At 33.0% G+C, this 25474-nt stretch overlaps 1 protein-coding gene across 3 annotated transcripts; it reads right to left on the reverse strand.

Annotated features, from left to right (window-relative positions):
- Nucleotides 1–364: 364 nt before the first annotated feature.
- Nucleotides 365–24067, reverse strand: sxc (O-linked N-acetylglucosamine (GlcNAc) transferase sxc). 3 transcript variants are annotated; one of them, XM_029313711.2, is made up of 12 exons: nt 23648–24067; nt 18968–19118; nt 18572–18815; nt 16811–16879; nt 11173–11369; nt 5870–5959; nt 5348–5528; nt 4666–5268; nt 3699–4213; nt 2984–3437; nt 2514–2890; nt 365–2432 (listed from the first exon to the last, which is right to left on the reverse strand). In XM_029313711.2, exons 1-12 carry the CDS (start codon nt 23754–23756, stop codon nt 2243–2245), a joined length of 3180 nt encoding a protein of 1059 aa, XP_029169544.1. In that variant the 5' UTR covers nt 23757–24067; the 3' UTR covers nt 365–2242. The 3 variants fall into 3 exon arrangements, with proteins under 3 accessions (XP_029169544.1, XP_029169543.1, XP_029169545.1); XM_029313710.2 differs by lacking the exon at nt 23648–24067 and adding an exon at nt 20140–20540; XM_029313712.2 differs by lacking the exons at nt 11173–11369; nt 16811–16879; nt 18572–18815; nt 18968–19118; nt 23648–24067 and adding an exon at nt 6156–6466.
- Between the last annotated feature and the right edge of the window lie 1407 nt (nt 24068–25474).

Here is a 25474-nt window from a genome sequence, read left to right on the forward strand (position 1 = left end):
TCAAGATCTTAAAATTAAAAGAAATTGCGGAGGAATAAAGAAGTTACTTTTTTTACGTGTGAAAAATCTTGCATAGATTCCTAAGTTTTGGGGGAAGATATTGTTGGATTCTTACTGATTAACAATCACAAGAAAGCTTTTCTCATACGCCTTTAACAATATGCTGTTGCATTTCTGGGAAGAGAAGTTACCTTACACTACATTATTTTGCAACTATGATATAAAATATGTTTCATATGGTACATAAATAAAAAAATGTCTATCGAATGAAAATACATTCCTTGACAATATTGTTTTCAGAAATTTGTATTATACGTACATGCACTATATATAATAATGAGCTTGAACTATACATTTCACGAACTATTATTTTAATCCTTATTTATTTAATTAATTTAAATACATTGCTGGATTGTGTGTATACGCGCGCGCGCGTGCGCGCATGTGTGTGTGTGGGTGCATGTATAGATCAATACGCGTGTTTAGCGTAATATTTCAAGTCACAAGATAGTACAGTACCGATACAATAGTGAAAGATCATTATTTCATTCATCGTATTTATTCTCTACACATACATCAGTTTATTACAGTTCAATATCTTTTACTACCTCACACAAATCGCACAAATCGCACTCCATTAACGTAAATAATTAACAGTTATCTTATATACTTAATATTTACACGTATAACATATCCTTAGTCGCTTCATATAATACAATTGCGTTACACGCTGCTTGTGGTCACTAAAATAAACATTTCGTTCTTCAAACACTTGTAGAATCTTGATACCTAGAGATCAAGACGTCAAGATCTTAAGATTTCTTGATTTTTTAGGTCCATCTTTTTGGAATTATTTCTAAATTTTTCGGCTTTTTCAACTCTGTGATTTTTAACAAAACTTGTAATTTCTACGAGTTTTGAATGTTTATATACTTGGAATATTGATTGAAACAATATCTAAATTCAATTTTTCTGAAAACATTTTAATGGAATTATTGAATCCTTGTCATCTTAGTCATAAATCTTGGGATTTATTATTTTAAAGTTAGTAAGATCTCGTAAATTTTTTGCATTTTGTTTTTTTTTCTATTATTTTAAAATGTTTTTGATTTTTTGTTTCTCTCAAAATCTTCAAAATTATCAATTCAGATTAGAGTCTGTTTGAACTGCTTTTTATCTTTCGTCACAATGATGAGGAATAAATGGTAAAGTAGAATATAAGTAATTCGAAAAAGAAAGATTACTGGAGAGAACTCTAATCTTTGCATTTCTCAGTAAATTACGTGAGAAAGATATCTGTGCGTTAAAGAACTGCTGGAAAGAAGAATGGATATCTCAATAGTGTTTACAATAAACAAATCAATACGATTACAGGAGCATACGCGAAATGTACGATGGATTCTTGATTACAATGTTATATAACTCATTGTCAGCTTATAATGAAATTGTAGATTCTAGTAAAAAAAAAAATTTTTATATAATTTCGTAATTTTGAATCTGAACTTCTTTCAAAGCTTCTAAATGTATAATTTTTATAATATTTAATTTTCTTGCAATTTTATAAAATTCTTAACATTTAGAATATCGGAAAATTAAGATTTTTTTCTTAATTTTGTACATTCGATAAATCCACTATCAATGCTTTATTCAAATATCGATATTGTGTAGAAAGGCAAATAATCTGGAAAATAAAAATCGAAAACATTTATCTACAGATACATTCTCCGATGTTATTTTTTCTATTACTGGTGTTTTTATCACTTTTCAAATTTGTACGTTTATAAAATTGTTTTTCTAGTTTTTTTAAGCTTCCTCAGCTTTCCACAGAATGTGGATTCAATAGATGTTTTTCAATTAAAAGAAGAAAAGTGCATAAATATTACGTTGAAAGAAAACTATAAATAATAAGAGTAATATGTGAAGGCGAAGCGTAAATATATGGAATCTTGTGTGAGCGTGTGTGTGTGTGTATGTGTATGTATGTGTATACATACATATATATATATATATATATATATATATATATATATATATATGTATATGTATATATATGTATATATATATTCATATCTATTTTAAGCTTCGTGATTTATCATACAAAAACAATAAGTCAGTAGAGATATGAAATTTTATAAGATCTCATTGGAAAGAGTAGCTATATTAACCACAGCTGTAAACTCTAAAATTTCCTGGAGACGAAAAATCGCGGAGTAAAGTGATCGTGTGAATCTGGTGAAAAATTTTAAGACATATTTGACGATTTCTGGTTGTCATTCTTATCAACAGCCGATACGTGGTCGGGATTTTCCCCACGTGCAACACGCTCCCACATCTTTGTATATAGCATTTCCATGCCCATCGCGTAAAGCTTGCAGTTGAATAGAGGGCTCTCCGAGCGCGCTTTCCAAACTTTAGCCCTTGTTGCTTTCAAACTGGAAAAAAATAAAAATGTGTCTATTATCTGCAGAAAGAAAACTTTCTACTGATTGTTTTGCAATAAGTCGAATACTTACTATTCTCTATCAGTACCCAGCCTAATAGCGATGTCTTGGTACTCTTGTCGTGTTTCCGCAACCAAGTCTGGACAGCCGAGAGTGTTCAATTGACTAGCAGCGACTCGAGAAGCTAGAGTCTCACCCGGTAGTGTAACCACTGGCGTTCCGGTCCACAAAACGTCCATACTGGTTGTGTGTCCGTTGCAAAGTGGCGTGTCTAGGCATACATCAGCTAATTGGCCTCGTCTTACGTGTTCTTCTTTAGCAGCGACATTGCTGAAGAGAATTCTGCCAGGCGTTAAACCCAATTGCTGCGCCGTTGATTGGAGATTAGGTTCACCGACCGCCGGGAAACGTAGTAGCCACAGCACGGAGTTTGGCACATTTTTCAAGATCTAAAATCAGATATTCATAGATGTTTTAAGACGAACGATTCGGCGAAAATCTTGGATTTTACATAAAAATGATCTGAGAGATCATTTACTTACATGTGCCCACATGTGAAGAGTGAGCGGGTCAATTTTATATAACTGATTGAAATTACAATAGACAACGGCATCTTCCGGCAGGCCGTACTGCTGCCTGGTTGTGATGACAATGTTCTGAGGCACCTCCTCGCCCGTGGCAGTTTTGTTGTTCACCTGCGTAGTGGTCATACCATTTTGCACGACGACACCGTTTACGGACATCTGACATTGACCAGAGGCTATCATTGTTTCGATCGGAGTGGTAGTCGGTAACTCGGCGACTTTGAGAGAAATTTCGACTGGTTGTTTCTTCGCGTCCGGTACGATTACCTCGCGAATCTCCTTTATCAGAGTATTCTCGATCATCGGAGAAAGATCCGTGGCATTGATTACGGCTACATTATCGGCCACCTTGCCTTTATGATTCAATTTATCCGTCAGGATTAAACGTTCCTTCAGATGAGGGAACATTTGCCTTAAAAAATAAATAAATAAATAAATAATCTTATCAAACAGATAAGCAAAAACTTCTAAAAGCTGACAAAAATATAAACGTTATTACATAATTATAACAGTAAAATTGTATAGTTCTTATCGCCAGGAATAATAAAAATTATAAATCAAACGTTAAAATACACATCATATTTCTAAGTGTTGTCGTTATTATTTTGATTTATAATTATTATTACATAATGTTTATATTTTTCCCATAAACGCTATTTAAAAATGGACATACTTGTGATCACCGATGAAGTAAGTGTGCGGCATGTAAGCGAGCTTCTCGCTGTATTGGTTGGCGAGCTCTAGTGGTGAGGTGACCTCGTCTGTTATGAGATAGTCCATGAAACTTGCGCCGGAAGTACCAGGATAACCCAACCACATGACCTGTATCGCCGCCGGTCGCAGGGCAAAGATTTCGTTCCTGGCGCCTTTCGTATAACCATTCATGTTCACCAGGATATGGATCCCGTCAGCGTTGATACGGTCGGCGGCTTTGCCGTTGCACGGAATCTGTGACAAATCGACGAAGTGCTCGGCCTCGCGCGCGATCTTCGCGCGGAAAGTCGTACCGTCGTCCGCGCTGAGCGCGTAACAAAAGACCTCGACCTTTTCGCGATCGTGCAAGCCAGGAATTGATTGCATCAAGTGACTGGTGGGATGATTTCCAAAGTCCGACGAAACGTATCCAATCTTCAAGCGTGTGCCCATCGTACGCGGATATTTGTACGGCTGTTTATGAAGAACATGGATCTGCAACGATTTATTTATATATGACTACTTAATGGTACGAGAAAATATATTTGTGGGACGATGAATAGAATATGTAGAGTATATGGCTTGAAACGATTTACGGAATTAGATCACTGATCTCTATATAACACTGGATATACTATGGAAAAAGTGGGAAAGTGTGTTAAGCTTTGAAGGCCCGACAACCATCTTTAATACAGTAAAATATGCACTTTTTGATGTGTGAAATTAGCATCCCAACATCAAAGTTCTGAACTGCGGGGTGCTATTCATCTGAATTGAAATATAAATTAAACAATATATTGTACATGTATTACAATACATATAATTTGATTTTTTAGAATTTTTCAATTTATCAAAGATGGCTGCCTGATTTTCAATTCATAACACGTTCTGTTAAATACGCCATCCAGTGTTATATGGAGATCAGTGAATTAGACGAACGCACTCACCTTCTCGATACAAAGATTAGCATGCCTAGCAGCGATAGCCTTCCTGAATTCGTGAGACAAAGGATACAGCATGGAATGATGCGGATGTACGCTAGGCAGTCTGTTCTTATCCAGTTGCTCGGCGACAATAGACACCAATTTCTTCATTCTAGCTTCGTAGTCCGTCCAATCGCATACTATCTGCAGACAATGCGCCAGATTGCAATAGGCGTCAGGAAAATCTGGCTTTAGCTTCAACGCTGTTCTGTAAGACTGTATTGCTTCGGGAATGTTGCCGGAATCTTTATGGATCGATGCCAAATTGGAATGAGCGTCGGCGAAAGCTGGATTGATTTGTATAGCTCGTGTGTAGCACTGCAAAGCTCCTTGTATGTCTTGCATCTCTTTGAGCGTGTTTCCCATGTTCGAATAAGCATCGGCGAAGGTCGGTTGTATGCGAATCGCTTCCTTGTAATGCATCAGAGCCTCGTTTAGTTTGCCTTGCTGCTGCAAGACAGACGCGAGATTGCTATGAGCAGCTGCGAACTCGGGAAATACCTCCAGAGCTTTAAGATATAAGCGAGTCGCTTCCTCGATATACCCTTGTTCACGTTTTATGTTGGCCTAAAAGAAAAAAAAGTTTATCTTTGATATTTTCACACACAGAATTTAATGTTAAACTTAAAACGGCGTGATTTCATACCAAATTATTGAGAGAATCGGCGTGTGTAGGACAAAGCCGGAGGGCGGTATTGTAACATTCTTCCGCCTCGACCACTTGGCCCTTCTCTTTAAGAGCGTTTGCCAGATTGCAATACGCATCTGGGAAGTTTGGTTGGAGTTCGATAGCACGACGATATGTGTCGATGGCCAGATCAATAAGCCTGTAATATCAATTAGCGTTCGATTGCTTTGTCGACAATTTAGCCAAATTTGTTACAATAAAAATTGTAAATTCAAAATCATCGTAGGATGGTTATCGTAAATGATATTATTACAATTTTTTACTAGATTATGATCCATCTTTTCTCTCTTGTAGTTAGCTAGGTGTTTGGATCCAGCCTTAGAGCTTAGCACCAGGCTTATTAGATCCATCACCAGATAGCCACAATAATTGTTAAGACATTTTGACGTCAAAGTGACTACTGTTGCTATCTGGATTGCTTTTTCTAGATCCTGAAGAACTAATTTTCATCGTAAATAAAAATAAAAATTATTAACTCACCCCTGCTCATAGTAGACGCATGCCAAATTTCCATGTACGACTGCATTGTTAGGGCTGAGATTCAATGCACGGAGATAAGCGGCTACAGCTCTGGAACAATTGATAAACAAACATGATTCTCAATTTCGGATCTCATTTTCAACAACAAAACAAAAGAAAAGATATTAATAATATCTTTTTTTTCTATATATCCGCGAAAAAATTGCCCTTTTTATTCCAGATCGTAATGGTAGAAACTTAAATTGTTAATATAGCACCCGACGTCACAGAGACGAGTCTGATGAACCTTTTAAGAAAGCGCCTGATCCAGGAGACGCATCCAGAGGTGGAGGGTCGCGCGATAGTATCTTCTATTTGTACGCGAAGCGCGGGCGCGATAGTACTCGAGGGTGAGATCACCGTATAGACAACCACGCACTGGCAGTCCATTCCTTCCCCATCCCGCCCGTCTTGGATCCCGCGGATCCCGAAAGCCCACGGATCTGAATGCGAGAAGAGGACTCTTGACGGCACGACTGGTTAGATATTAATTGTGAATCCTTGGAGAGGCGGAGCAGGTGCAAGAGATCCTGAGGAGATCTATCTCCCTTGGAAGGAAGGGATTGTTAGAAGCGCAAAGGAGGGAAGATTCGAAATCGAATCTTTTGCAAAGCACGAAAAATGTTGAGTCTACAAATTTATTGAGAAAAATTTTATATTTCTTCCGATAATCTTCCAGGTCCAGGTTCTATCAATCCTAATAGCACACCATATCCGGAAGATATTCTGAGAATATCTAGAGAATATTCGAACATCCTCAGGATGTTTTCTAAACGTCGTCAGGATATGTGTGCTGTTAGGGTAGAAATCTCGTGTAAAATGGAAAAATATACGTATACCAACCAGTATTCAAAGATACGTGTCAATTCTTCTATAGATCTCTTCTGCGTATTTTCGTGGACTCAACGATTTTCTCGGCAAATGCGTTAAAACAAAAGGCACGAATTTTCCTTAGATACGTAGAACCCCGAATACACAAATTCCTAGATGCACGTTGACGTATCTAATAATAAGCGCGGGAAACGAAATAAGAATTACACCAGAGCGTGAATTGTATAGCTTTGAATCCACGTGGATACAGGATCCACTCATCTCGGAATACACAGGCGGTATCTAAGCAGCAAGATATAAAAGCGGGAATTACAAGCCCGTGGAGATCCTGATGGATCCTGATAGATCCTGTCAGCCCTCCGGGAAGCTGACGGTCGAAGGGAAGCTGTTTAACTCGCGAGCGAGCGAACGAGATTCCCGTTTTCGGCGAAAGTCGTGAACGAGCACGCGTATCCTCCCGCAAGGGTAGGGGAAAAGAGAGGCGAAGGACTTCCGTGGGGGCGGAGCGGTTGCTGGAATCGATAGTTGTCCTCAAATTCCTCCCACTTTGTGCGTGAAAGGACTCCCTCTCTCTCCACCAACGCAGAATCAGGATTACCAAGAAATATATATTATATTTCATGGATCCATTATAATTATTATCATCATCATCATCATCATCATCATCATCATCATCATCATATTAATAATAACATTTTGTTATAAATTATATTTTATAAGCACGTTCATTTTCCTTAAAAAAAGAAATTGTATATATATATGTATGTATGTACGTATATAAAATTAATCAATAAAAAAAAATAAAATTAAAAATTAACATAAAACGTATAATCAAAATTATGTTTTAGCTTTATTAACATTAGTGAAGAATAAAAAATTCTATATCCTTTGTTAACAAAAATAAAAAAATATTTTAATACGTCAATCGAGAGAGAGAGAGAGAGAGAGAGAGAGGGAGGGAGGAAAAATGTTAAAATATAGGGCAGTATATAAGCGATACTTGGCAAACGGCGACTTCTTTTATTTTGGTTGTTCAGACAATCTTGGTAAAGATCAATAGAAAAGCGTAAAGACGTAGTTAAGAAGAAAAATGAATGTGTTATGTAGCCATGGAAGCTTTTTACACTCAGCTTGGGAACTCAGTCAGAAAATTTATATGCAAAGAAACGAGAAGAAATCGAGTGTAAAAAAAATAATATATATATAAAAGAGTTAAATAATGCGAAATTAAGAATTCTTTTGTTCGTTCTTAAAAAATACAAAAAAGTTACTGATGAAATTAACAACTGATGTAAGACTTTAAGTTATCGATATGAAAATCATATTAAGTAAGAGCCAAACGTCACAGCTTCTAGGAAGAATTAATTTAAATATTTAATTCGAGATTTTAAGTAAATCCCTCTATTCTTTCTAAAGTTAAATCTCAATTCGAGATTTTTAGCAAATCCCTCTATTCTTTCTAAAGTTAAATCTCAATTCGAGATTTTGATGAAATGGTTAAAATGGTATCATTATAAAGTATCGAGAAATATATGAAAATATTAATAACACGAGATTCTTTGTCCGTAATTTTAACATGAGAAACATCGGAAAATAGTGCATTGCCCGAATTCTCGTTTCGAGTGCAGAGAACGATGAACTTGAAAAGGATATTAGGACATGAATATCGATTCTCGGTGTTCACAGCGCCACATTCTATTTTCGAGTACAAATATGTTGAATCTATATATAACATTGGTCAACACTGATTTTATTGCCAACTATATTAGACCAATTTTAGGGTAATTTTGTGTCGCTGTTCCGAATATGGCATTTATTTTCCTAGATTGGTTCTAATTTTTGAGATATAAGTGCAACACAAAAATGTAATGGTCAGGCATAGCCTATCCCCAAATCATATAAAATCATAGGAAATTGTTTCAAATCATCTGAAAAGTATATATATGAAATAACTAATGTTGTATTCACACACAGTAAAATAACATAAAAATAAGTAAGCTGATTCAGAAAAATGCTTTGTACAATTTTCTTTTATATAGGTCATCAGGATCACGTTGAAGCTAAAAACAGTGTTAAAGAATAAAAAACAGACTAAACAAACCCTACTGCATGTATCAATAATTACAGATCGTATTTAGAATAAAATTGTAATTTGAATATTCATTATCTCAAAAACTAGAACCAATTCGGCAAAACTATTATCATTTTTGAGTCATGGTTGATTCCACATCCCCAAAATACCCTAAATTCGTTCAAGCGTCCTTGGCACTAAAGTTTTTTGTTGACCAATATAATCATAGACTTATCAGTATATTCGTCTATATTAACACTTACGACTTCACTATTTAATTTAAAAAGATATTATATTTTTTAATCTTTTATATCAAGTGTGGTTCATGATTAATATACATAACAAAAATAATTACAGATATTAAAAATATTTTTTCCAGTTTATGCCTCCTGAGAAACGATGCAATATTAGCCTTTGGATAGCTTTTGGACCGACACTGTTTAAAAATATTTTTATGTCACTTAGACGATGTAAAATTCCGATTTGTGAATATTTAAATTACTTTAACTAATTAATTTTTTTCATCGATTTGGCTTTAATTTATACAGGGTGTTTCGATAAAAGTGGATAATTTCTCATAAAGAATAGATAAAAAAATAATCTCATGAGTTCCTATAAATTTTTTTTCTATAACGCATCTTTATCAAGATACTTGTATTTACAGCTGAAATAATATTTTTATGAAATAACTTTTATATCACTCTGCAGATTTTAATAACTTGCAATAATTACTTTTATATTAAGTAAAGATTTTAATTCTTTAAATTAGCGTGATAAATTCCTTGATATCATGTCGGAAAATTGTAGAAATAATAGACTTGTGTATGACTTTTGACTAGCCACTAATAATTTTATGCTATGTATCAGTGGAATAACTAAAGTCAATTTTAATCTTGCACAGATTTTAAAACCGACGACGGAAATATTGAGACGTCGATTGATCAAGACTGTGCGCGTGGAATATTATTTCGTAAATTTTGTGATAAGATGAAATTTTTGTTTTGATTAGGTTACTAAAACAAATCACATTTTACGCTACTAAAATTAATTATTACACATAATTCATATTATTTATTACTTACTTGGATTACTAAACTTTAAACGATTCATAATTCGCGACAAAATAAAATTCTGTTTATAATTTTAAGAGCTTAATGTATATGTGTATCTTGTACAAATAAACATATATAATATGATCTACACTTCATTTCTCTCAGCCAATAGAGCCACACGCGATGTTATTGCGACAATTAAGAAAGAAAGAAATTTTGGAAACTAAGGAATTTGTATCCTATGGTTGGGATCTCAGAAATTTCTCTTTGTTCCTTCTCCTAACTTCCCCTGTAAAGAAATATTGTCGCAATAATATCGCGTGTAGCTCTATTGACTGAGAGGAATGGAGTGTAGATCGTGTTAAAAAAAAAAAAAAAAAAAAAAAAAAAAAAAAAAAAAAAAAAAAAAAAATTCTTATTATTGTTTCGATATATAATATGGTTAAATGTTTTCTATATTATATTATATTACACATGACAAAATTTACAGAACTCTAAAGTAAAAAAATTCAGAATTCTGTCCTAAATTTTGTCGCTAATTATAAATTCCTTTTAAGAAATTTAAAAAAATATATATAAAACATTCCATGCCAAGTGAGCCACTTTTATTAAAAAAAAAAACCTTTTTTAAAAGCTAAAATTTCAAACATCCCTACACTAATTGTCAGATATATGCACTGAAAAAAAAATTTTGTTGGATTAACAAAAATTCTGTTCGAAAATGGACGAAACGGAATTCTGGTTGAATCTACCAGAATTCCTTTTAATACAACAAATATTATGTTTGCACCAATAAACTGATTTGTTGTACAAACAAGATGCTTGTTGCATTAAAAGGAATTCTGGTAGATGCTTGTTGCATTAAAAGGAATTCTGGTAGATTCAACCAGTAATTCTGTTTCGTCCATTTTCGAACAGAATTTTTGTTAATCCAACAAAATTTTTTTTCCAGTGTGTTTAATCCCATTATCAAGAAGAATAAAAGGACTGTATAAATTACATATAATTTAAAAAATGTTTAATCATAATCCGAGCTTAGATGTTCAAATTCAAAACGGCATCCATTTTGTGCAATTTTAGTTCCGCCATATTGTGAAACACATCTGATATATCGAAATAGAATAAGGTTAGGTTTTTAAACCATAAAAGATAACATTCTGCAACTCCTACGTTTTAGTACAGGCCCAGGTAGTAAGCATACGTCATTTAGACATCTAATGACATCATATTGACGTTTAATAACGTCACAGTTTGCTACTTGGTGGGGGATTTTAGCTTTGAAGCTCCATATATTTAATAAAAAAACAAACCTGTCAAAGATCCTAGCTTCTTTTAACACATTCCCCAGATTGATATATGCGTCCAAGAAGTTTGGATCTAAGGCCACAGCTTTCTCGAAATGATGTATCGCAAGCCAGATCTCCCCTTGTGCGTTGAACACGCAGCCGAGGTTGCTCCAAGCGACCGCAAAATCCGGTCGTGTCTCAATCGCCTTCAAGTAGCAGGCCTAGAGAAACAGAATGCGATTTATAGCGGCTACATTCGCGAACTCAGAGGGACGCGCGCTGCGCGCTCTGCCCGACCTCCCATCGCCGCGCTGCAGTTTCTCTTTCTCTCTCTCCCATTCTCTCGCTCTCATTCACTCTCTGTTTCATATATTCTCTCCCTTCCTTTCTTTCTTTATTTCTTTTTCTCTCCCCTTTTCACCCTCTCGACTCCGTCAAAACTATATTTCCTTTCGTTACTCTACATCTCCTTTCTATTTCCTTTCCTCGCTCATCTCTTCTCCCTTCATCATCAATTCGAGCAGTTTCGCTTTAGTCTTATTAGAGCTGCTCGAGTTCTTCATTCGTGGGATTAATTTTCTTTCAAGTTTCTTCAAATTAGCTTTTTAGAGGTAGATGAAAAATTGCTAGAGAATTTTACCAAAGTTTTTTGAAATTTATTTCGAGCTAAAATTGATTTAGAGAATTTGGTAAGATTGACCATGTCAATCTTCTGACTTATGTTAATCAGGTACTTTTTACTTGGTCTGGTAAGTGCACTGATTGTGAGTCTTGAGCCATTTTAATAAAAAAATGTTTTAAATATAAGTCTGAAGAAACGATACGATTATATACAATATTTATTAGAGAATCAACATTAGGAAAATTTAAATCATAATACGAAATAAAGAATCAGAATGAAAGAAAAAATCCATGTAATCCATTTATAAAAATAAAAATGTACGAAATTAAAATCCTACTAATAGATATAAATTAAAATTATGTAATAATACACATTTTCAACAATTAAACGATGTGATCTAATATAAATTTCTTAACAAAAGTATGCGTTTATTCTCTATTTTGCTGCACTGGTGAACTAGTGCATACTGTAAAATAAGTTAGAATAAAACAAAAATGTTTCTAATTTCTCAGTGTAACAATAAAGAACAAACTCTGTCACATATCAAAAAATTAATGTGCATCAGAGATTTAGAAGACATAATGCGAGAGTTTAAAATATTCTATTCTGTATTTCTTCCGCGTGTGTCGCTCTTTTTAAATCAACTTTTGATTTTTTTTTTAGTTTATTCCAATTTATGGATTCTTCTTTTATTTCTCCTTGAACGTTGCCATTCTTCGAGTTCATTAACTTCCCCCTTCTTTCTATCCTCGTCGAGAGCGAAAAAGAGGGTAAGAAATGGAAACAGAATGAACGAGGGTCTCCTCACAACATTTCACACGATCATCATCAGCATTGCATTCTCGGATAGGAATCGGGAAGGTGTCAAGGACAATAAAGGTATCTGGGTGCGCGCTAGAGACGTCATCATGTGTGTGGATAACGCGCGACTTCCGGTGCACGTAGAATCCCCGGAATGCGTCCGGCAGACTCGACTGCACGCTGAAGGCCGTACGCTAAAATCGAGTCTCAAAAATTCCCAAGTCTCTCTTTGGGACTCGTGTGATGAAACGACTTGTCGATGAGAAGAAAATCATGTCACGGCGTAACGGGATGACGACCCTAAGAATTTAGCGTGGATGATTATCGCGCGTGCCGAGAGGCGGGCTGCATTGATATTGAAAACAGAGTAATCTCCGTACCTAAACAATAAATAAGAAGGGCATTTACAGTCGACCAGTCTCTGCAGGATGACAGGTTTGCTTGGAATTAAAAAAAAAAAAACGAAAAAAAATTGAAAGGATTGTGCGATTTTTTATATATATTTTACAATCTTAATACATATTAAAATAGATTTAATTTTTTTAATTGCACCATTATTTAGCGAAAAGATGCAACGTATTATACACTAATATATACAGGATGTATCACTTTTTTTATTCCTTTAACGATAAGATCATTATTGCAGTGACGAATAATAAATCTGGGATATCTTGTACTACGTTTTTAAAAATAAAAAAGCCTTGATCTCGAATTTTCATTTAAACGAATCTAAAGATCGATTTGCATAAAACTGATTCATATGATGTACGTAAATCTTGATAGATAGATAGATAAACAACTTTATCTCTTTTCTTACATTTACTTACAGAATCCATAACGAAAACAATAAATACGTAAATTTGAGTAATAAACAATATATATCAGTGATGTTTCGCAATATCTAGGAAAATGGAATAAGGAACCCTTCGACACAGGAGCCGGTCGAGAGAGAAGGAGATTGGATTGATTGTAGGGGTCTTTAGAGACCGGCCTTGGGAATTACTTTACCTGCAATGTACCCTTTGGTAGGCTGACTCGGTAGGTACGGCTCGCAAGCTCTCATAATAAACTTAGACCGAGAGACAGTGTGTTACTGAATAACCAGATTCAGATTCACCCTTTGACGAAGGAACCGGCGCGGTAACCGACCATTCTCACATTGCTCCTGCACTTCCCCTCCTAGAGTTGATCATCCCATCCACAACAATAAGACAGCTGCGTTAATGTCTCTTCACTGATTATACTCCTCGCATCAAATCTTTGTCTTTTTTTCTTTACTTTCTACATACGTGTATGCGTGTGTGAGTGTGTGTGTATGTGTATACACAAAGAATTCAACAATTCGCGTGTCCGCAAAACGGCACGCCTCACCGAGCTCATCAGCCAGCTGCTGCGCAGACTCTACACTTTTTTCTCCTCTTTCTCTAATAAAAAATGTTGCATTAAGTTGTATTGTTCGGAAAGTTCGTAGCACTTTTTTTACGAAATTTAAAGACTTTGTTTAATTCTTTACTTGTATCTTTATTCAACAATATATGCACTACTTTCTTTTATGACTTTGCTGCCATCTTTCTGATAGCTTTAGAATCCCATTCTTCCAAAACATCTTATCATTCTGAAGGATAATTGTTCAAGATAATTTTTACAGGTTTCTTCGCTTTCGAATTTCTTAAAGAATTTTGTAGAGTTCGGAGCAAATGGTAATCTAAAGGTAAAAAGTCAGACGCATAAGGCGAGTGCGGTAAAACATCTCATTCAAATGCAATAATTTGTTTCGAATTAGAACATTAAACGACGAAAATGCACTTTATTTTCGTCCATTTTACCCGAATAAATTTAGTTACTAAAAATATTAAATTGAAATAATTCTTGCAGTAAAAGACGCGTTAAAATATAAAAATACGTATAGGTTAACAGATAGTATTACCACCAAAGAATACGTTGCTATACGCAATATTAAAAAACACTACAAACTTTTCAAACAATCCAATACAATCAACCGTCGAGTGGTGATGGTGCAAGAGAATGAAATAATTGCGATATTTTACGTTCGTTTACGATGTTGATAAAAGCGAATGGCTGAAGGAGCTCGGCAAGAAACGGACGAGCATACCAGCCAGTTCTCGAGAACAGCGGGAAATGTAACGAGAAGCTTTCCTAATTGCTCTCATCTTCAAGAACCGAACACCGAACGCGTATTCACAAATCTCGCATTTCTGTATTATAATCAAGCGCTTTATCTGAAGTAAAATTTAGAAATATTAAGCTGAAGAGGATCCAAAGAAAGGGCCAAAACGTTCTAAATAAAACTCAAGTATACACATCATCGACTCTTACTAGCCTATTCCTTTTAAATTTTTAAATTAAGACATTAGAGCCTTCTTTTCTCCATTATAATTTACTTAAAAATATATTTCAAGTGAAAAAAATATGTATAAACACACACATTTATGGATACGCTCTCGTCTCGGTTGATCGCCGCGCCGCGCTGCGGAAATTATTGTAGACCACTTGACCCTTTTCACAACAAAGTAGACCAATGTCAAAAAGCAACTCGCGATCACCGTAAAAGTCCCGCGAGCTTCGCAATTTCGAATGTATCTCGTAACTTTTCGATTCTTCTATTAATACGACTTGTACAAAAGTTATCTTCATCTTCTTTTGCATTTGTCCGATTTAAGGGAGTGCAACTGGTCAAGTAATCTCGCGCCGATATTCAGATTTTTCACCATACACACCGATAGATTCTCTCCCTCCCTCTCTCTCTCTCATACACACTCTCTTTCTCTCTTTCTATCATCAACTATTCATCAACATGAAAGTGCTGAAAAAAAGCACAGCATGTGGCGATATGCACATACGCCACGAGAGAACAACAGCAAAATCGCACATCCAAAACAAGAGACAATAGATCAGCTCATTCACTTAAATGTTCGCGCGCTGCCAGCCTGTAGATTCGAATTTAAATAGCAATCGGATAATACTGGCTGAGCAATGCTATAATTTGCGACAACATCAAGAGTTCTAGAAATAGTACAAAAAAAAAAAGAAAAAATCAAAAGTATAACACATAGTTTTCTCGGTGTTGCTGCAAAACGCGCAATGCAAGAGAAAATATTCTTCTCTTCCAATTTATATACTTTAACAATAACCCTAAACATTATAAAAAATGATTTACGTTCATTCTTGAGTTTAGAAAATTTCTCGAAAGTTCATGATGACGTTTATCGTATAACAAACAAAAAAAAAACAAGAAAACATTTTTTCAATTATAAAAAACTATTACAATCCACATTTTAAAGTGTCCAGATTCAAATTGTCTTGTCGTCGCCGTGTTCAAATAAAAAGAAAAAAAAAGTAAAGACTTTTTCAAAACAAATCTGGATCGAAGAAAAATGCGTCTGTCAGAAACGTCTGTTATATTGTTTAGGGTTTTACGTTAAGAGACTGTCGCTTAATGTCGCTGCGAAAAATAGCAGAATTCGCTATCGGCGATATGAAACGCAGTTCTCCTTTCAATTTTATAGAATAAAGGATCTTTTTCGATATCGACTCGATATTTTCGATCCGCCATCGAGATCACACAATTACGATCGCGCTTTCAACAATGTTTCTCGCTCGCCTGTTCCTCGATGAAGGTATAAACTGTTGAAGAAAAATATTAAAAATCTGTATACGGATAATTTTCTATCAAGTCTTCTATACTCGACGGCGGAGAATTGCGCGCCGCGCTTGCAAGTTGCTCGGCAAAAAATAAAAGCTTCTCGTCACAATCATCGTGAACGGATTCTGTTCGTTTGTTGCCCGCTTACTTCACGGAAAACTGCGCACTGTAGCTCGTGCACATATACGCGCGATGCATTTGTACCTCGAAATTAAGAGAGACATAAAGACCCACGAGAATAGCGGAATATTTTTTTTCTCTATAGATTGAATTTTTACTCCTTAATCTAGAAGAGACATTAAAAGAGAATCAATTGTTATTAACTTTTATTTTCAAGGAATTCATAGAAAAGATGATGTAATTATTCAGGATAGGAAAGATTGATAGATTTGGTGACTTTTTTGAAAATTGAGAAAAACTTCTCTATAATAATCTCTCACTAGTTCAAGGAGCATTGTTATTTTTCATTCAATGATTCTGCATTTGTAACTTGCTCAAAGTAAAAATGCTCGCGAACATATGCATGATATATCGAATTAGTTTACTAGCTAAATGTAAATACTTCTAAAACATACCTTTGCTTCATCAAGTCTTGCTAATGCTTTCAAAAGATTACCAAGATCACTCCGCACACAATAAAGATCCTGAAACAGGTGAAATATGTAAATTATTTCCGTATGTGACTCATCTTGCTTAAAATAAAAGATTTAATATAATAAAACATTAATTTATTAAACTAGAAATAAATGCGATTTTTTAAGAGAGTCCAAAGAATGTAATTTAATGTTATTAGTGTAATAATTAATGTTATTGATAATATAATGTAAAATAATGTTATTAGTGTAATAATTTTAGTACACGGAGAAAATTTTATATTAATTTGTAATATAATTTTAAATTATATTTTACTATTTTTTGCATTATTGGTGGATCATCATGACTTTATAGAATAAATTAAAGTATAACATAGCAAAACTTAAAACCAACATTCATCTAATATATTTTATCATTTGCCTTAGTAAAAATTCGTAGGTATAAAAAGTTATCTTTATTATGTATCATTTAAAGTATTATAATATGTTAAACCTCTTTTTTTACTATATTTAATTGTATCTATACTTATTATATCTATTGTCGTTGACGTCGTTTACTGAATTTCGGTTTTTGTTTAGAAGTGCGTGAAAAGTGACATACAAAAAGAACACGTAAGTCAAAATCAGTTCTTTATAATATAGATGATATAGATGCATTAAATAAAAATTTCATCTGAATATGAAGATTCTAATCAAACAAAGGTAACTAAATTTATATTATTAAAATTATTAAAACTAAAATATTGTTTAATTTCTTTTCGTAAAATGCATTATTTCTTTTCTGTAATTCTTATAACGTTTGGTCTGATAAATCAAGTAATGTTTCATAAATTATTAATTATTTTTTATTTATTGATTTACCAGACCAAACGTTATAACAATTACAGAAAAGAAATAATGTATTTTACAAAAAGAAATTAAACAATATTTTAGTTTTAATAATTCTAATAATATAAATTTAGTTACCTTTGTTTGATTAGAATCTCCATATCTTCAGATGACATTTTTATTTAATGCATCTATATCATCTATATTACAATAGAACTGATTTTGACTTATGTGTTCTTTTTGTATGTCACTTTTCACGCACTTCTAAACAAAAACCGAAATTCAATAAACGACGTCAGCTTCCTCGAGCTTCGAACTGTTGAAACGTACTGCGAACTTGTAAACGCGTTCGCTCTTGTGTTACCGAGGCCCGCTTGACAACACCGCTATTATACACAGTTTGATACTATTAAAATTATTTCGATATAACTTTTACTATGGCAATATCACTTTTTATCATACTAATAAAGTAATTTTAGCGAAACCGCCGCTAAAACTATATTATAAAGTGAAAAGACTAAATTTTTGCTATGTTGTATAGTTACAATTTATTTAGTGTATATTTTTTATCTTTCTTTGCAATACTAACATTCATTCAGAAAATTTCTACTTTGTAATATACAAATTTTATTATGAGGAAAAGTAAAAATTGCTTTGCTTCATTGTTTTTAAAATAATGACTATAGCATTTAGACTTATAAAGTCTTGATGGTCCGCAGCTACTGTGACATTATAGTAATATTCAATATAAAATTTTCTCTGTGTATATAAAGAATATAAAATTTTGCAACTTAAATCTTATATAAACAAGAACTTTTGTTTTTTCTTTTAGTTTTCAAATACTTTTTTGGATGTTTTGAGTCTTATTAAGTAACATTTAAACTCTGTAATGTGTCGTAATGTCGAATTTCTCACGGGATTGTATTGTAGCGCTGTAACGTATGCTTGGACGGCCTGTTCCATATCACCAGCTGCAACGAGTGCCGCAGCCAGGTTGATATAACCATCAATAAAATCAGGTTTCAATCTGACAGCATGACGATAGTTCTCCAATGCTTCCTGCAGTTGTCCGCGCTCTTTATAAACATTTCCCAAATTGCTGTATGCTTCTGCCAACAATGGATTTTGTTTTATCGCTAAGCTGCTGTAATGTGCTGATCTGAAATACAAAGTAACATATTTTTACTTCACATATCTAAAAAATTGTATATATATATATATATATATATATAAAATATATAAATTTGCTAATTTCATCTTGTTATAACCTTAATTTCAAATGTAAACTAAATATAACAAGAGATTACATACTTCTCTAATCTTCTACATTGGAAATGTATCGAAGAGAGCAAAAGAAGAACACCAGTATTGTTTGTTTCCTGTCGCCATAGTTGCATGCAGTGTCTTTCAGCATTTTCATAGTCCCCTGCTTGATATTCTCTGTGAGCAAGTTCCAGCAACCCTAAAATAAAAATTGTAACGCATAAGGTTTTTCATGAGTGATATTTTATTCATGTTGAATTTAAATTCAATAGAAGCATAAGATATATTTCTACACTTGAATTATATTACATATATTTTTCATTCATTTTGTTTAATCCTTAGACTGCCAGTATTTTTTCATTAAAATCAAGGTTTTTTCTCAAAAAATTATCTATATAAGTAACATACACATTGTGCAGAATTTCAAGATTTGTACAGAGCCACAAAAGTGCCTTTCCAGCAGGGAACGGACGATCCAATAAAAAAACTTTTTTTCCAAAAATAAGTGTATCTATGGGTTTTTGGTATCGCTGATTCCAATTATGAGCATAGATTTATGAAATTTTGAGACTAAAAATAATAATGACACCATGTTTGAATATAAACTAAATATAAAACTGTATATCAATTTTTTTTGGAACAGATGAGCTTGCGCAGACATCAGAGTATCAGTCACACATTGCATAGGTTACATACATACGTGTATATATTAATATATTTAGCAATAGAGATTTTTAATTTATTAGCATCTTTAAGAGCCACAAAAGTGGCTTTCCTGGCAGTTTAAGGATTAATATCATAGACATTAGTGTATGTTTTCCTCATTTTTCTTTTTCAGTTATGGCTTACCATATTGTAACCAAAAGGAAAGCAATGTAAAAATTAGAGAAATTAAACAAACAAAATTTAAGGAACCTAAATTAAGTTATAAATATTGAAGAGACTAAAAAATTTGGAGAAACTCAAAAATATATTGAATCATAACATGTATATCAATCTTTTTTAAACCCTAAGTAAATTTTCGAATTATAGATCAAAGTCACAAAAATGTGGCAAACAAGTATATTAAATCAAGTTGCGATAATTATTAATTCACGCTCAATCACGAGGTTTGAGCGAACAAATAATTCCCTCGATCACAATTTTATTTATTATGACCAATTAACCTCGTGGCACATCATTTCTCTTAATGAAGAAGTAAATAAAAAAAATATACGAACAATAAGTGTCTGTGTTAACAATCTGATTATTATCAGACAGAGTGATCAGCTCCTTGCCATGCATGTTCTGTGCCACCAGCAAAATATTCTGTTCATCTTGCCAATCATCGTCCCCATTTTGCGGAATCAACCCATTAGGGCCTTTCAACGAGTTGCTCTTCTCTGTGTACACGTGTACACTCATCTTTGGCGATACAGATGTATGTATATCAAGGTCACGATATCAAAGTGCCAAAAATTCTCAATTTCGAAAGAAATCTTCCTCGACCTCACTTCTTTCAATTCGCTCGCACCTAATCTCGGCGAATATTCCAGATAGTTCTAAATCAGTTTTTGACCTGTCGACCTTCTATGCTCGTTTATACCCCTCATTCCGATTCTTGATCTGCGCACAGACGCACTGCGCATACATTCTGTGTCCTAGCTCATTCTCTATCCCTCTCTGTCTCTCTTTCATTCCTAACAGCGCGATGGACGAGCTGATTGGTCAACGACGTAGCGTCAGATTGAAGCGAAGAGTGGTCGAAGCGGATAATTTCAGGAGCGTATATATTAAGTGTTGCTGCACGTGCGTTTTTCTACACTGTATGCAGTGTTTGCTGTTATCTAATTGTAAGTAAAATTATATAAACGGTGTTTGCTGTTGATGATCATCTAGATAAAATTTTGGCATCATCTTAGCTTTATATATAGGGTGTCCGGTAACTCGCGCTCCACCCGTCAGATGCAGATAGATCAGGTCAAATTGAATAAAAAAGTCCCTTTACAGTTTTGCGATTTTCTCAATAATAATAAAGGAAAAAGTTAAATAATAATAATAAGAATATTTTTAAGTCAGCTCTCCAATTTTTAAACCACCATATTCATCTCGACTAAAGAGCCAAACGCGATGTTATTGCGACAGATTAAGATAAGAAAATTTGGAAACTAAGGAATTTGAATCCTATGGTTGGGATCTCAGAAATTCCCCTTGTTCCTTCTCTTAACATCCCCTGTAAAGAAATAGACGAGAAAAATATTGGTCCGAAAGTCGGCTGAATCGGGAAACGAAAATTAAATAATAAAGTTTGGACAATCCACGCGAGTGATAGCGCGAGGCGAGAAGAGACAGCCCATTCAAAGGTCCAGTTTTATGCATGTTATTAGGGTCGTTTGATCGTTTCGTATATGAGCACGCAATATTTTTAGATCAAAAAAGTTGTATTACCATGAAAAATAAAACACAATTCGGCGATTTTAATTGAAATATTTTATGGAGTTAAACCACCTCCAAACATGATTAAAATTATACAAAAATTCATTAAAGAAAGTAAAATTTGAGTAAAAAATCTAAAAAAATACGTTTCATATTAGTCCTAAAACAAGTTGACATATTTTTACATTTTTCCAGAAAATCATGTTTTAGAGAACAACTACCCTTATGAATACAGTTGAATCTCTCTAAAACAAAATCACGTACGTGATTATTAATTTTCATAGCGTTTTTTACAAAAAAATAGTGGATTATTTACAATAAAATAATAAATTTATCTCGATTATTTAAATACAATACTTAAAAAAAAACTTTTTCTATTGAAAAAATTAAATTTATCTAAATATTTTTTAGATTTTCTTTTCAATAATTAAATTATTAAAATTTTTTGTTAAATAAAATATATTTTTATAATTTTACATAAAATTATAATCACACGATGCAAAAATATGATTGTTTAAGTTTAACAGAACATATTTTTTAAAATTTTTGAGTCAACTTTTTGAAAATAAAATCTTATTTGAAAAATTGTAAAATATTTTTAATTTTTATTTTTTCGTGTAAAAGTATGTTTAAGAAACATTATATATATATAATTTTTTAATGTATTAATTGTTATGGTATATTCCATTTTAAAAAATTTAAATAATTTCAAATTTCGAAAGCAAATGAGAATAAAATTATATTATTGATTGTAAGCCGTCTTTTTAATAACAAAGAATAAATTTATAAGACCTTATATATACATTTTTAAGCTAATAATAAGCATTATAATACATTTTAATTATTTGATTATCTTTTCAGATAGTCACATAAAAATATCCTGTATTTATTTATATAACAAATGCTATTTCAGAAGCATATATATGTATAACAATATTACCAATGTTTTTTTATGATAAAAACTGACATTGAGATTATATATTAATTGCGAAACCCGAGATGACTGTACTGATCATAATATACTTAATAACTTTTTTTCTTATTTAATTAAAGCTAAATGATCATGGAAAATTAAAATCCACAACATTTGCTTTCGGAATTTGAAAATTATCTTTTTTTTTTTTTTAATAGAATATACCATAGTAATTTATACATTAAAAAATTAAAGATGTTTCTTAAGCAAAATTCTACGTGGAAAAATAAAGATTAAAAATATTTTATATATAAAAATTTTTCATATAAGATTTTATTTTCGAAAAAAATGATTTAAAAGCTAAAAGACCATGGAAAATTACACTAATTTTAATTTTAATCGATCACATTTGTGAAAATATCCTGAAATAACGTTCGTGCTCATTCTCTGCTAATTTCTGCATACGTCCCTGTTCTACGAGAGAACTACAGATAGAGAAACTATAAACGAGAAAGAGAGAGGGAAACAGAAGAGTGTTTCCCCGCTTAGTGTAGATGGCAGATGGAATAGATATTGAAGTGGAATATTATATCACGTTCACAACGAAAGAAAGGGAAGCAGAAGGGAGGGAGATATCCGCTATTATGAGGAAGGGACAGCAAAAAGCATATCGACGACATGTTTTTTACCTGTGAATGTTTCATGAGATAAAAAACTAAAAAAAATATTTTTCTACATCAAATGATATACATATATATTGAAGTCTGCTGATGCTAACGGCTATCTGATCTGAAATTTTATGTTACTTCATGTTTCAGAAAAATATACAAAAAAAAAATGCAGAATTATAATTCAATTTATTTAATCTATAAAAGCGAAATCTCGGGATAAATTTTCGTAATTAAATTTCGAATTATATATTTATATCACCTCTCTTTAAATTTATATTATAATTACACCTCGTTACCGTCACAGATAAAAAAATTCGAGAAACGTTAGATTTATAAAATATTAAATTTTTTCTCAATTATTAACGATTATTCATTCATTTTGCACCTGTCCTTTTGTACGTTTCCTACACGCATGCATGATGCGCATACACACACACACACACACACACACACACCACGCGCGCGCGCATGTACATATGTATATACATATACATAGGTATATATGTATACATATATCCATATATAAAATACATAAAAATGATAAAAATACAAGAAATGCAATAAAAAGCAAAACTTGCTCCAAATGTAAGGAAAAAGGACGAGTACGAAGGATCGAGCGATGCAGGTGATGCATATAGGTTATTAAATAAGGAGCGGAGCAGCTCGAGGCGGATTTCGAGGGGCTGGTGAGAGAAAAAGATAAGGCGCGAAAAAAAAGTCTAGTCGTACCGACGGTCGACAGCTGCTGAATCTCGTTCATTTTCAGTATCACGTTGGTGCCCGTTATCTGCTGGTGGCCCTGCTGCTGCTGCTGTTGCGTTTGCTGTTGCGCTTGCATGGCTGCGTCCGCGACGAGCGAGGTCTGCCTGTACGAACGAAATGGAACGGACGGACGATGCGGAAGAGCACGAGCGCGACGCGACGACTTTGACAACTGACGCGCCTCCCGATCGCGTATAAACTCGTCCGAGAGAACTCGCGACCGCGTCCGAGTCGATTTCTCCGAGATAAATGACGGATCCCCGGGTTCGAACGATTTGACTTTCGCTGTGCACGGTAATGCAATTTTCACACGCGCGCCATCATGAAAGCCTTCGGCGGAGCGCCGGAAATTCGAGAGTCACGTTCGGCCGTCTTCGGGTAGAGTCGTGTCGCGAGTATTCGGCAGGCAGCAGCGGCAACAAAGCGGAGACAGAGGTGAAAAAGGAGAGCAGTGCTGTAACTATATAGTCTGGCGTTGTGCGAGTTCGACATTTATTTGCGTCTCTCGTTATTGTTCATTTTATATCAGATTGATGTTAGAATAGACAGATCAAACCGAGTAAAAAACTCTTATACCGTTTTGCGAAATTTTTAATAATAACGAAAAATTAATAGTATAATAGTGCAGATAGAATAACATATAATTAAAACTCATATAATGACCTCTTGATAATACGTGTGTTACTTAAAATTCATTTTGGAAAAAAATTGTATATATTATACAATTATTTATTTATTTATTCTATTGTTCAAACGCCCAGGTAATACATGATTATTGTTTCAAAAATATGTTTCCTAAACATATCTAAAATTATTTGTTAATCGTTATTTAAGCATCCAATAAAAAACGTCTCGACTAAAACGTTATTTTTAAAACTATAATTTAAGAAACGTTTTTTTCACGTTTAAATTATATCTTTACAGCACAAAATATTGCAAATAAAATTAATATTTCAAAATATATTGAGCTACATTACAAATATTGCAGCAATATACAAATATTATAAGTCAATATATATTTTATTTGAGACATTGCAAAATATTACTGCTATGTATAGTATAATAATGCAATCACATATATATAGTTCCTTCATTTACGTTGAGCTATCTATCTCGCAGAGATTTTAGTCACGAGAATTATATAAAGCATATGCAAAAAGTAGCTATATATATATATATATTACAATCAATTATTTTTATCAGTTTAATTTTTTTGATACAATTTTAACAGATAATTCAAATATTAAACTGATTATTCAAACATCGAACAAATAATAAATATCCAAATAAATGAAGAAAATAAAAAAGAAGAAATATTTTATCAATGTTACATTAACGTTGCAGAAAATATATCAGCGTTGCAAAAATTATTGCTGAATATGATTTAGAAGCGGATATATCTATATTATTGCAAATTCAATAAAGTATAAAACGGTAAAAAATGATATTTTGACCGTTTCTTAAACTCAGAAGTAAAGGTTTCTCTTAACATTTTTCGAGTGGACATTTTAACTAATAAAAAAACGGTTTCGAGAGTCGGTTATGAAACGTTATTATATAGGCTTTAAATCTATATATGATTCCTTTTGTCATCTTTAAATTATGTTTTTATAACTAAAAGTTAAATTAAATTAATATATATTAATATGAGGCAAATTGAAGGATGCAGAAAAAGAAAAAATGTACAAAAATAATTTTTTTAGATAAAATTAAAGTTCATTAAAAAGAAATAGACAATAAATTGATCGGATATAAAACTAAAATAAGTACTATGAAATATCTTATTATTATAAT

This window comes from Nylanderia fulva, unplaced genomic scaffold (genome assembly GCF_048542155.1).
Source record: "Nylanderia fulva isolate GAGA-0341 unplaced genomic scaffold, ASM4854215v1 Scaffold32, whole genome shotgun sequence".
Lineage (NCBI taxonomy): Eukaryota > Metazoa > Arthropoda > Insecta > Hymenoptera > Formicidae > Nylanderia > Nylanderia fulva.

Excerpts from the sequence above, each read along its gene's own strand:
- sxc (XM_029313710.2), bottom strand. The coding sequence starts at position 20,323 with ATGAGTGTACACGTGTACACAGAGAAGAGCAACTCGTTGAAAGGCCCT. Across the intron at positions 19,119-20,139 it reads TGTTAACACAGACACTTATT|GGTTGCTGGAACTTGCTCAC; the intron begins GTTCGTATATTT and ends TTTTTATTTTAG. Across the intron at positions 18,816-18,967 it reads CAATGTAGAAGATTAGAGAA|ATCAGCACATTACAGCAGCT; the intron begins GTATGTAATCTC and ends TTTGTATTTCAG.